Source organism: Babylonia areolata, chromosome 27 (genome assembly GCF_041734735.1).
Source record: "Babylonia areolata isolate BAREFJ2019XMU chromosome 27, ASM4173473v1, whole genome shotgun sequence".
Lineage (NCBI taxonomy): Eukaryota > Metazoa > Mollusca > Gastropoda > Neogastropoda > Buccinidae > Babylonia > Babylonia areolata.
In genome coordinates this window covers 29,124,008-29,136,189 of record NC_134902.1, presented here as the reverse complement: position 1 = coordinate 29,136,189, position 12,182 = coordinate 29,124,008, and the positions used below count along the sequence as shown (strand labels likewise).

General features: G+C 42.0%; 1 protein-coding gene across 4 annotated transcripts in view; it reads left to right on the top strand.

The window, feature by feature from the left end:
• LOC143301642 (transcriptional regulator protein Pur-beta-like) overlaps positions 1-12,182 on the top strand; it is a 33,593-nt gene that overhangs the window by 9,955 nt on the left and 11,456 nt on the right. For all 4 annotated transcript variants that reach the window (XM_076616070.1, XM_076616068.1, XM_076616069.1 and 1 more), the window contains exons 2-3: positions 7,442-7,563; positions 9,688-9,790. In XM_076616070.1, coding sequence (XP_076472185.1) covers positions 7,442-7,563; positions 9,688-9,790 — 225 coding nt within the window. The remainder of the gene's footprint in view (positions 1-7,441; positions 7,564-9,687; positions 9,791-12,182) is intronic.

The following is a 12,182-nucleotide window of genomic DNA, read 5'->3' as shown; positions in this document are numbered from 1 at the left end:
CAAATTTTTGGTGATTAATAATGAGGTTTCAGTTTTACTTCAAACAAAGTGAAACATACTGCATGTTACATACTGTATCAGCTGTTTTTATCTAAAACTGACACTGCTGAATTTACAACTTCATTTTTCTGGTTTCCTGACAAAGATGTACTTGATGTTAAAGAAAAAGAAATCAGTCCTCAGTCAGACAAAAACTCATTAGAGAGTCCTAAACTTCAGAAAAGAATATATTGACCAGTACAATTTGAAGGGGTTGTGAGAGGTTTAATGTTAAAGAGCAGTGTATGCTTGTGAACTAAATATCTAAAGTAATAAGATAGGCAATCAGGGAAAGACTTTTCAGCTGTTTTAAAAATGTACTTGAAGGAGTTAGGCACTCTCTCGCTTCTTGAGACAATGAGAGCATTCCTTCACCGTCTTTTGTCAGGTGACTACTGATAGACTGATAGATTTTTTTTTCTGTGCCAAGTTTTTTAGGCAGTGGTAGAACTAGAAGTGCCTGTGACTGTGTTTCAGTCGTCAGTTGCGAAGGTGAGTTTACTTACCTAGCCAGCAGTGTTCTAAGAGCAGCAGGCTTTCCCATGCAGCCTGGCTGACGTGCCTTTTCATTATTGATAGCGTCTGGAACTTGAAGGAGGTGTCTGCTAGTGGCAAACTGATGCCAGCTACTGAGAAAGAAACGGGTGGTTGGGAAATGTGCTTGTTCAGCAACTTCACATTATATGCTTTGGAAGCTTTGGCAATGAAATGGTGAAGATTTTGTTGATGATTTTATGATCACATCCACACCTTTAAACTCCCTACCCCACTTCCATCACACCCCATCTCCACTCTTTCTGCCAACCCTACCCCCTTCCCATAGTAATTATTTATCTTGAATAAGTTTGGAAAATGTTTATGAATCATAACATGACAGTGTATGATGGACTGTATCATTGAAGTTTCGAAGTTTAAAATTTCAGATAGAATTAAAGTATGAAAGAACACCCAGTCCCAGAATTTTTGAAAATATATTTTGATATATCACTAATACTAAGCTTTGCAGTATTGATGATAAACATCATTAATTTTCGTCAATATTGTTTGTTGGGTTTTGACATGAATGATTATGGCACAGATCGAAGATAAGCAGTGCATACATGTTTGCTGATATATATATATATATATATATGTGTGTGTGTGTGTGTGTGTGCACGCGCATGTGTGTGAGTGTGTGTGTAACTTCATTTTATTGATGGAGAATGGGACAGGAATGAATCAAAGAAGAACCCTGTATTTTTATCAGAAGAGACGAGCCCAGTATTTCAACTCGCTTAATGCTGTAACGGGTATAAGAGCACATCTTCAGTGCCAGAATCTTGACTTCCTGGAGAAGCGCACACATGCACACAGCTGTGCACTCAGGGACTAGAAATAGAATAGTTACACATTACGTCGACTCCACCACCACCACTTTGCTGAAACCTTAGGTGTACCTGTTGTTTGTCTTTCAATCGTGTATGCCTGCTCACCTGTCCTCCACACATACAACATGCACACACTCACACATGCACACAGTGCACATAAAAAACAAAAACACACTTCTTTAAGTACCCTGTTTAAGTAAAATTTGTTTACACATACACACACTCACAAAAGACACATATTTATGCACACATATATAATGACTGATTCCAGTATTCACATATACAGCACAAATGAGGGTGTTGTAAACACAAGAAAGGCAAGGCCTTCAACTCACTTGTGTATACACTTGAAGGAAAAACATAATGATGATAATGATAATGAAACTTATAAAAATTAGTTTGTTGAAATTGTTCTCTATTCATTATTATAATTATATAAAGCTTCGCGTTAAAAAAACAAGGGGGGGGGGGGGGGGGCGTCCACGCAGATTCGAACCAATGATGTTCGAATCAAGAATGAGTGGTTTTATCGACTGTGCTGATGCGGCTTCGACTATGGCATTCAAAAATTATTATTTGAACATGTTAAATCGACAGCGGTAATCGAAGTGATAACACTGTTTGAATTGTTATTTTGGTATATCTCGGCCATTTAAGAAGTCTGAGGTAAAGGACACATTCCCATTGCTTTAAACACTGCAATATGTGCCGGTTTTATGTGCAGAGATCCATGTTCGAGAACCTGTTTACACTCACCGTTAGAAACTGCAACGCCATCCACTTAATTTATTTCTGTTCATTCTAGTTACTTAAGTATCCACTTTGAAATATTCACATACAGTAAACGAGTTGATAATTATTGAAGAAATTCTTTTAATTTGGCGGTAAAGGAGATGTTGTCATAGCATCAGGCTTTGCAACATGTTTTGTCAAGATCTGCCCAGACCAGTGTAGACATGGTTTACCTATCTCCATAAAACGGTCAATTCAAGTTTTCTTTTATGTTCCTTCTAGTTGATTCAGTGTCCACTTAAGAATGTTTATATGCAGTAAACATGTCAGTAATGTAGTTAGTGTCACTATGTGTCAGGTCAGAGGCATAGCCCTTGCTGCTGGTACCATGTAACCCAGTTACCTGCCGCATGTGAAGTCTCCCAACGACGGACCAGGGGAGAAGGAAACCTTTCCCAACAGCTGTGAAGGCGGAAGAGGATGACCAAAGGGCAGGGGGAGCTCTTATCCTTGGCTGGAAGTCCTAGGAGACGGAACTCTGAAAAAAACAAACACCTGCACCTGCTGAGGCCGTTCTACACTTGGCAGTATCTGCACCTGTGGGACTGTGAGCGTCAGTAGGCGAGAGAGTGGGGAAGGGACTGCACAACTCCTCTTCACTAAAAAAAAAAAAGTCACCTGTGCTGGTCAGTCAACCAGGCAAATGTCGGAATGATGAGCTAGCCCTTCAACACCCTGCTTTCCCAAGCCCTGCGGCGATGGAGAAGTGGTAAAGGGGACAGGCAGAAGATGCTGCTGGCAGTTCCTAGTCATGACTCTGCACACAGGCAGCTGTGTGGTGATGGTCGTCTGACATAGACGGGGCAGATGCGGCGCCCATATCCTCCCACAGTGTCAGAGCAGCCCTTTTTAGGGACAGCACTGCTCTCCCCACACGGGGAAGGGGAGATAAAAGGATCCCTAAACAAAGGCTGCCTCACATAGTACCTAGTAGGAAACTGCACCTACTTGGGACATCCAACACTAGCGGTTGAAAACAACAGAAGAAAAGAACCAGGAGTCATGCCCTGACTCTGGGTGCCTGGAATGTTCGCACCCTTTTGGACAGAGACGATAGACCAAAAAGGCGCACAGCGCTCATTGCTAGAATGCTTGATCGCTACCAGGTGGACATAGCAGCCCTGAGTGACACCAGATTTGCCGGTGAAACCCAGCTGAAGAAGTTGGAGGGGGCTACACTTTCTACTGCATTGGGAAGCCAGAAGGCACCCCAGGAACCTCAGGCCATACAAACCAAACTTGCTTGACAGCCGTCCACGTGGGATAAACAATAGGCTGATGACCCTGCATCTGAAGCTGCCCAAGGATCGCTTCGCCACAGTCATCAGCTGCTATGCCCCGACGATGACCAACCCTGATGACATCAAAGAAGCCTTCTATGAGGAGCTCATCCACACCATTTCAGCGGTAGACAGAAAGGACAGGCTGATCATCCTTGGGGGTTTCAATGCCCGCGTCAGCATGGACTTCTCTTCATGGCCAAAAGTCCTCCCTATCACCAAGGACGTGCTGCAGCAGCCAATCCAAGCAGCTTTGCAAGAAATTCCTGCATCAACTGATGTAGAAGAGGTATGTAGCACCTTTAGAGAGACACTTGGCTTTGTACAGAGGAGCCACAAAACTGGTTTGACAAGAAAGACTGTGGAATCTCCAAGCTCCTGAACACACTGCATATATGGCATCAGGATCACATTACCGATAAAGACTGCCAGAGGAAGAAGAACCAGTACTTGCAAACCAAGCAACTCGTACAGAAGAGGCTGCGTGAGATGAAGAACACCTGGTGGGAGAGAAAATCCAAAGAGCTTCAGTCCGCTGCTGATGCTCACGACATGAAGACCTTCCATTACGGTCTCTGAGCTGTGTATGGGCCGAGAGTCACAGGGTCAACCCCTGTCTGAGCCTTGGACCAGACCACCCTCCTGACAGACAAGAAAGACATCCTTGCCCGCTGGGCAGAGCACTTCCTGCAATAACCACTGTGGAATCTCTCTCCTCTGCATCGCCAGCAAGATCTTCGCCTGCATCATACTGAACAGACTGGTTGACCATGTCTCCAACAGAGTCATCCCTGAAGCACAGTGTGGCTTTGCTCAGGCAGGGGAACATGTGACATGGTGTTTGCCATACGCCGGATGCAGAACAAGGAGGTCCGCATGGTCTGTGTAGACCTGACTAAGGCCTTCGGCACAGTGAACTGCCGTGGTCTGTGGAAGATCCTCCTAAAGTTCGGCTGCCCAGAGAGCCTAATCCAGCTGATTGCATCTTTCCACAATGGCATATAGGCAAGAGTACAGGATAATACATGTCAGATCAGTTCCCTGTGGTAAATGGAGTGAAGCAGGGCTGCATCCTGGCACACACACTGTTCTCCATTCTCTTCTCTGCCATGCTGATTGACGCCTTCCAAGACTGACCGGGGCATCTACATTCAATTTTGCACAGATGGCAAACTTTTCAACTTGCGGCGACTCCATGCCAGGTCCAGGGTGTTTGAGGCACTGTTGAGAGAGTTCCTCTTCGCTGATGACTGCACGCTTGCTGCACACACCCATGAGGACATGTAGTTCATTATGGACAGGTTCTCAACCTCCTGCAAGACCGAGACCATGTATCAACCAGCTAGCTCACAGAACGCCAGTGCCTCCCCCCCACCAGCAATCAAGATCGGTGACACAGAGTTCAAGTCAGTCGACAAGTTTTGCTACCTTGGCAGCATCCTATGCAGCAACGGAGCCCTTGATGCAGAAGTGACACTGCACATTGCCAAGACAGCTCCGCCTTTGGCAGACTCAGCAACAGGCTGTGGAACAACAAAGGCATCAGACTCATCACCAAAATCAAACAGAGCTGTTGTGCTGACCAACTTGTACTGCTGTGAAACATGGACGACGTATCGCCGTCACATTCAACAACTTGAGCAGGTTCACCAGAGATGCCTATGAAAGATCCTCAGCATAAAGTGGCAAGACAGGGTCTCCAACCTCCAGGTCCTAGAGAGGAGTGGCCTTCCCAGCATCGAAAGCCTGCTGATCCAGTGCCAGCTACGCTGGACAGGACACGTTGTCTGCATGACAGACAGCAGGATCCCGAAGATCCTACTGTATGGCCAGCTGAAGGAAGGCCACCGCGAAACTGGAAGACCCTGCAAGCGCTTCAAGGACACCTTGAAGACAAACCTCAAAGCCTGTGACATAGACATCGCTTCTTGGGAAACTGATGCCCTTGACCGCTCTCGCTGGAGGATGCTTTGCTCTAGTGGCATAAAGATGTTTGAAAACAAGAGAATGCTGGCCATTAAGGAGAAGCGTGAGTGAAGGAAGCAGGGCTCAACTTCTGGAGATGTTTTCCCTTGCAACATCTGTGGGAAGTGCTGCGCATCTAGAATCGGCCTCTTCTCTCATACGAGGACACACACCAACAGAAAAGCCTACCTGCCTACTCATTCGTCGGTCCGACGGGAGACTCCATCATGTGTTCTGTTCAGAATTTCTATTTCTTTGCTTATAATTGTGAACGAGAAAAACGAGGTCATGGCGTCCTTATCTAACATTGCCTGCATTCGGGCAGCTTCAAAGGGCTATCAATGTTTTTGGAATCCGGATCGAGCATCACTGAAATAAACCGTTAATAATTCGGAAATATGGTTAAATTTGGGAGATGTTCAGTCTATTAATTGTATGACTGAAGACTTTTCTTCCTCCTATGTTTTAGCCAAATCTGGTATTGGTAGACAAAAGTATTTCCAGAGAAAATGGCAATGTTACAGTTTACCACGGACACACAGACATACACATGCGCGAGCGCGCGCGCGTACACAGACACACACACACACACAGACACACACACACACACACACAAACCGAACACCGGGATATAATATATAAACTGACTTTGTTTACACAGTTGAGCCAAAAAAAACAAGGTGGCCTCTGTGTACAGTATGTTGTAAAGGTATGTTATTGGCACCCATATTCTTCATGAAAGTTAGTTTTGATGGCAACAGCGCTGTCAGTCAAACCCATGCTGTCTGGTTGTCATGGTGATTCAGTTAAGAAGCAGTGGCTCACCTTGGCTACAGAAAGTGAAAAAGATCAGTTACCAGACGTGGGTTCTTTGTTGTGTTGCCTGTCAGGTTGTGGGTCCTCTGCTGGGGTTGCGATCAGTGCAGACAGGTGGCATTTGGCTCAAGGCGAGACGGGCTTCATGATGGTGCTGTTCAATAATTATTCTTATGAGGTTCTGTTTTTAGGTTGTCATCAGTTTGGTGGCATTTGAGGAGTCTTGGAAAATTGTGTTCCCAAGATGTTTAATGGCATAACCATGTCAGTATGACTTTGCACATGACCATTTATTTATCTAGAAATTACACTTTTTTTTCTTAAAATTTTTTTTTTTTTTTTCAGTTTTGCCGTGTGCTTAACATGCACGTGTGTGTGTGTGTGTGTATATGTGTGTGTGTGTGTGTGTGTGTGTGTACACATACATACAACTGGACTTGAAAAATGGGTTGAGTTTGTAATGCGTCATAGAAAATTTTGTTTCATATATATCATGCACAGTAAAACAGTGTGCACACATACAGACAACTTGACTTGCAGCATACGTGCATAGTGTGTTGTGGAAATTTTTTACAATTTATGATATTTGCACTAGATCACTTGATTTATTCATAACCATGTGCATTAACTCTCTCCATACGAACGGCAAAAGAGACGACGTTAACAGCGTTTCACCCCAATTACCATCATCAACATATTGCAATCAGAAGGCTCTTATACTGAAGAGGTAAATGTTGACAAAGAAAACCACAATTCTGACGACGGAAGCTAAAGGTTGGGTCATTCAGACACCCACTGGACATCCGAGGGGTCTGTGTAGAGGAGAAGAGAGGACTAGCCGTACTGAGTGAGTTAACTTATACATGCATGTACTCGCATATATGAATACACTTTTCATGCATAAATGCTTACAGTTCCACACAATATTGGACATGAATTCGTGCGTTTGGATACACCACCTCTGATCACTGGTGTGTGTATGCGTTGGTAGGCATATGAAATATTTATATATATATCTGTATCTATCTCTATATCTATACATATGTATATGTATGTATATATATATATACATATATATATATACACATAGTCCCCAGACATGTTAAAGGTTTTATGGTTTTTTTCATGGTTGCCGAGGTGATGTGCAGTGACTTTATTTTTATTTGTGTGTGTGTGTTTCAGAGCTGGATGTTACAGGATCAGGAGAACAGGAGTTGGCTACACGCACACTTCACATTCAGTCCAAACGATTTTATCTAGATGTCAAGCAGAATCGACGTGGCCGCTTCATCAAGGTGGCGGAGGTAAGAGTGAAGATATACACTCTTCCATAATCCTTCTTTACCATGTGATCTATTGACTGTGGTGTGTGTGTGTGTGTGTGATTTGTGATGTGTTCATGTAAATCACTACTTTTTCTGTTACAGTACCAGTTGCTCTAGGAAAATTCAGATCCATTGTAAAAGAGAGATGAACGATTGAATATCAAGGATTCAACTTCCAAGTCTTAACATATTAATGCTAAACCAGCAAAACTGAAGAAGACCACCTTCAACCCGCAACCCACCGGGCATCGATACCATGATTAAACCCAGGACCCTGATCCATATATATTCTGCCCACTCTTCCATTGTACCCATCAGTTGGGCCTTTAACTCTCTCCGGACGAAGGAATGCTCACGCATTCCTACACAAAACGTATTCGGATTTGGACAAGGAATGGAATAGCATTCTTCGAAAGTAAAATTCCATCACGCGCTGTACACGTGATTTTGTGATTAGCCAAGCAGAGTGCGCTATTCTGGGTCACTCCACAATTGAACAGTATGATTGGTCAGCCCGGCATGTGTGGCCTGTCTCGCACACACGCTGACAAAGTCACTGACCAGTCGTCTGCTCGCGTACCAGCCTGTTAGCAAAGCGGGCTCTTCTCAGAATGTTGTGAAGCGAACAAGGCAGCGACGGCAGTGTTTTAGGGTTGCCGAAGTACTTGAAATGCTACAAACTGAAGGGTCGGACATTGAAGAGGTGGATGATGACGAAGAAGAAAGCGAATTTAATGCAGAAAGCGAGCATGGGTATGGTGATTCGGGGTGAAAAATTGGCAGTATTTTCTACATATGGCAAAACTGTAAAAATAAGATGAGAAATTTGATTATTTTATATGTACTAGCTCAACACGTAATAAACCAGTTCTGAAAGTTTCATTTTCTTACACAGTATTTTGTATTTTTTGTAATTTTTTTTCCAAACCCTTACAAATGGGCCGTCTGTGGGGAAAAGCAAGGGAGAAAACTTGTCGTCCCGAGTGAGTTAAAAATATTAATACTATAATAGCTTTGTGGTGCGTATATGCATTGTGATATCTTTCATTCTGTATGTGCGTGTGTATTCATGCATGCATTTTCTGTGAATCTGTTTCTGTGAGAGAGAAACAAAAATCCTCCGGTCTTCTGCTGTAAGTAAATAAATCCAGGTGCAAAAAAGGTAGATTTATAATTGAAGAGGGGTGTTCAGGCCACATTCTATCATTCGCAGTTCCAGATAAAAATGCATTAATGCTGCAGACGCACCTCCAGGTGATGATGCAGATTGCTCATAACTCGTATGCATTGGAGCTTGATAATCCAGATTACCTGTTGCCTGTTTGTGCTGGAATGTGCTCCTCCTTGATCGGCGTGTCTGACCTATCAGAGATCTGGAGTTGCTGGCATGCCTAAACACCTCAAACACTAAAAGCACAGCTTGTCAGCAGAGATGTTGCAGCATTTTCTTTCTTTCTGTTTTTTTTTGGGGGGGGGTTGGGGTGTGTGTGTTTATTTTATTTTATTTTTTTTTCAGAACCAGAACGAGGTGGAGTTTGACTTTTTTTTTTCCATTTGAGGAAAAGTAGTTGTGTGTTTGTTATGGTGGAGAGAGGATGTTGGGAGTGGTAAAGGGGTTGAGGGGGAGAAGAAGGGGCTGCAAAACAAGAAGAAAAAGGATAAATGAACTTTAAAGGATCATTTTCGGTCAGTATGTGTAACACATCTTTTTGTCCAGAGCATAGTTTAGTTTTGAATTCGGTATTTATTTTAGATTCATGATGTCTTTTGTTTTTGTTATTTCAATGAAGAAATAAATGACATACCCGATATCTTCAGAGGATGAGTTATTACCTATACCTAATTTGTTTCACTTCATATTTGGTAAGATATAAAAGGATACCACACCTTTGGTGTTAGATCAAGAAAGAAAGATCCTCTTCTTGCTCACCTTTTTTTTCTTTTTCTTTTTTTTCACTTGATAAATTCTATGTATATTTTAATGATGAGGTGGGGTTTTTTTGTTTGTTTGTTTGTTTTTTTTCCTTTGCTTCTTTTTGGCCCTCCAATCCTGTTGCCTGGCTGTTTCAATAATGTGTTTGAACCAAGTGTTATGACTGGCAGGTGGGTGCTGGTGGAAAGAAGAGTCGCCTCCTTCTCGCCATGTCATCAGCGGCTGAGTTCCGAGACTACTTGACAGACTTCACCGAGCACTATGCCTCATTAGGTATGTTAGTCCCTTTGTTAGCCCAGTGTTTGAGTGCTTTTGGGGAGGGCACTGGTATGGCTGCAAGAGGACATAGTCTCTGTATTTTTTTTTTTTTGTTGTTGTTTTTTTCCATTGATTTTTTTCAGGACATGATTGTAAAGAGGTTTTTGTTTAGCCTTTTTTTTTCTTTATTTGTGGTCATCTTCTTCAGGTGAATGTTCTTTCACACACACATATATATATATATATATATATATTTATAAAGATAATAAAACAAATGTGATTTTGTCATTATATGTATTTATAAACAAAAATAGAAACAGAAACATGTCTTTTTATGTCTTATAAAAAAACAGTTGAAATTTTCGTTGAGATTCAGCTTCCTCATGCAAAGGTACAGAGGAACCTATACACCATGATGTATGTATGTATGTACAGATAGATAGATAGACAGATATATATATAGAGAGAGAAATTATATATTCCCTTATGTCTGTATCTTGCTATGAAGGACAGTTAAGCACTTCAGAAAGAGCATTTGTACTGGAGTTGAGAGTTAAAAAGTATTGAACAATGAATGAAGCAGATGACTTGGTTTAAATGGCAGGTTGTACAGTCAGTCAACTTCAGCACAAGACCAGTCTTTCAGTTTCACAAAGATAAACTGCTATACTGTGTGAAGGGCAGTTGCATTTAGCTATCAAGAAAGTGTTTTTGTGTGAAGGTTATTGGAGTTCTGAAGTATAGGACATTGATCTATGTAGATGACTCAGTTTAAATGGCCAGATGTACAGTCCAGTCAACATGAACACAAAGCACATCTTTCATACCGATGATGTTTTCTCCCATGACTTGAGACTTTGAAACCCCGCTGAATGTGCGCCTTGGCAATCACTCAGCAAGTGCAGACCTTCCTCCTTCCTTCTTCTCGCATTATGGGTCGTTGCCAAGTTTTGTTAGTCACTGTGGCTGGCAGTGTTGTGCTGAGTCAGTGGGCCCCTGTTGACATTTTGATGATTATCCACATTGAGTGCATCTTGGCCCAGTAGTTGATGCCTTTCCTTCCTTTTTTCTTTCCTTCCTTCATTCCTTTTGTTTATTTATTTATATATTTGAGAATGTCTCCTAAGACTGTAAGAGAAAAAAATAGTGAGGCTTCTATTACAATATTGAAGGATCAGCTGCTGTGAAACTTGAAAGCATGTGTCTACTTATTTAATTTAGTGGTTTTTTTCTTCTTTTTTTTTTTTTTTTTGGATACAACCTGGGAGTCTTATCTTTCAGAATAGTGTCACTGTCAGCTTCCGGATATAAATGATGGAGTAAATATAACATAACAAGAAACATTATTGTTAATCTGACTGTGTTGAAAGGTTTGCTGTGCCATTGCCCTAATTCAACATAGCTCTTTTTTTTGTTTGTTTGTTTCTTATAATGAGCATTTAAATGTTTTAAAAAAATTAAGGGGGCAAAGGGGGAATTGAACTGTGCTTTTTGTAATATTTTATTTTGTGAATTATTCACATCAGGGAAGAGGGTTTAAGGCTTTTGTGTCAAATGTATTCCATAACTTCATCTTCGATGATCACTCAACAGCAGTTAAGTGCATGGGTCAGTCTATGGCAGCTTGTAACCCGAGAGTGAGAGACAACCAAAAGAGAAGCAAAAACAAGTGTATAGAATTAAAGCATGTTTGTTTTCCTTTCACTTTTGCACTGTACAATTTCTGCGCCCATGTGAGAAGATTGGTTCATTTTCATGGTTAATGATTGAAGCAGGTGTTGATCAGCATGTAGCCACCAACCCTTTAATTCCCAGCCTGATTGTGACATTTGCAGTAAAGTGTGTGTGCATGTATACATACGTGCAGGCATATTTTGGTTGTTTTGTAGTTGTTCTTCCTGAGATTTTGTTGGTACTAAGTAACTTAATAGAGCAAGACTAAAGAGGTTGGGGCCATAGAATCCAACCAGTCACATGGGGATGGCAGGGCACAAACTCTGTGCATAAGCAGCATGCTCTTATAAAAAAAATAATGGACTTTTTTTTTTTCTTCAGAGATCTCTCAGCATTAATAATGATAATGCTCCAGCTTACAAAGCTATCCGAAGGGAAAGACCATTGTGTTTCCTTATGAGTGTGTATTGGTAACTTGCAATGAGGGTAAGTTTGGCAGCAGGAGTATGAAGCACACATGTGGTTATTTAAAAACAAAAAACAAAAACAAACCCACACACATGCTGTGGACAAGTGGTGTGTCACAAATATTACATTTGTTAGTGATAGTACTTGTGACAGCTGGACCAGCTGACACTGTGACAGTAGCACTTGTGCAGCTCCCCAGACCCCTTCATCTTCTTCTGCCTCATCTGTAGTCCCTGCATCACTTCCCTCATCTGTCAGCTAGAGT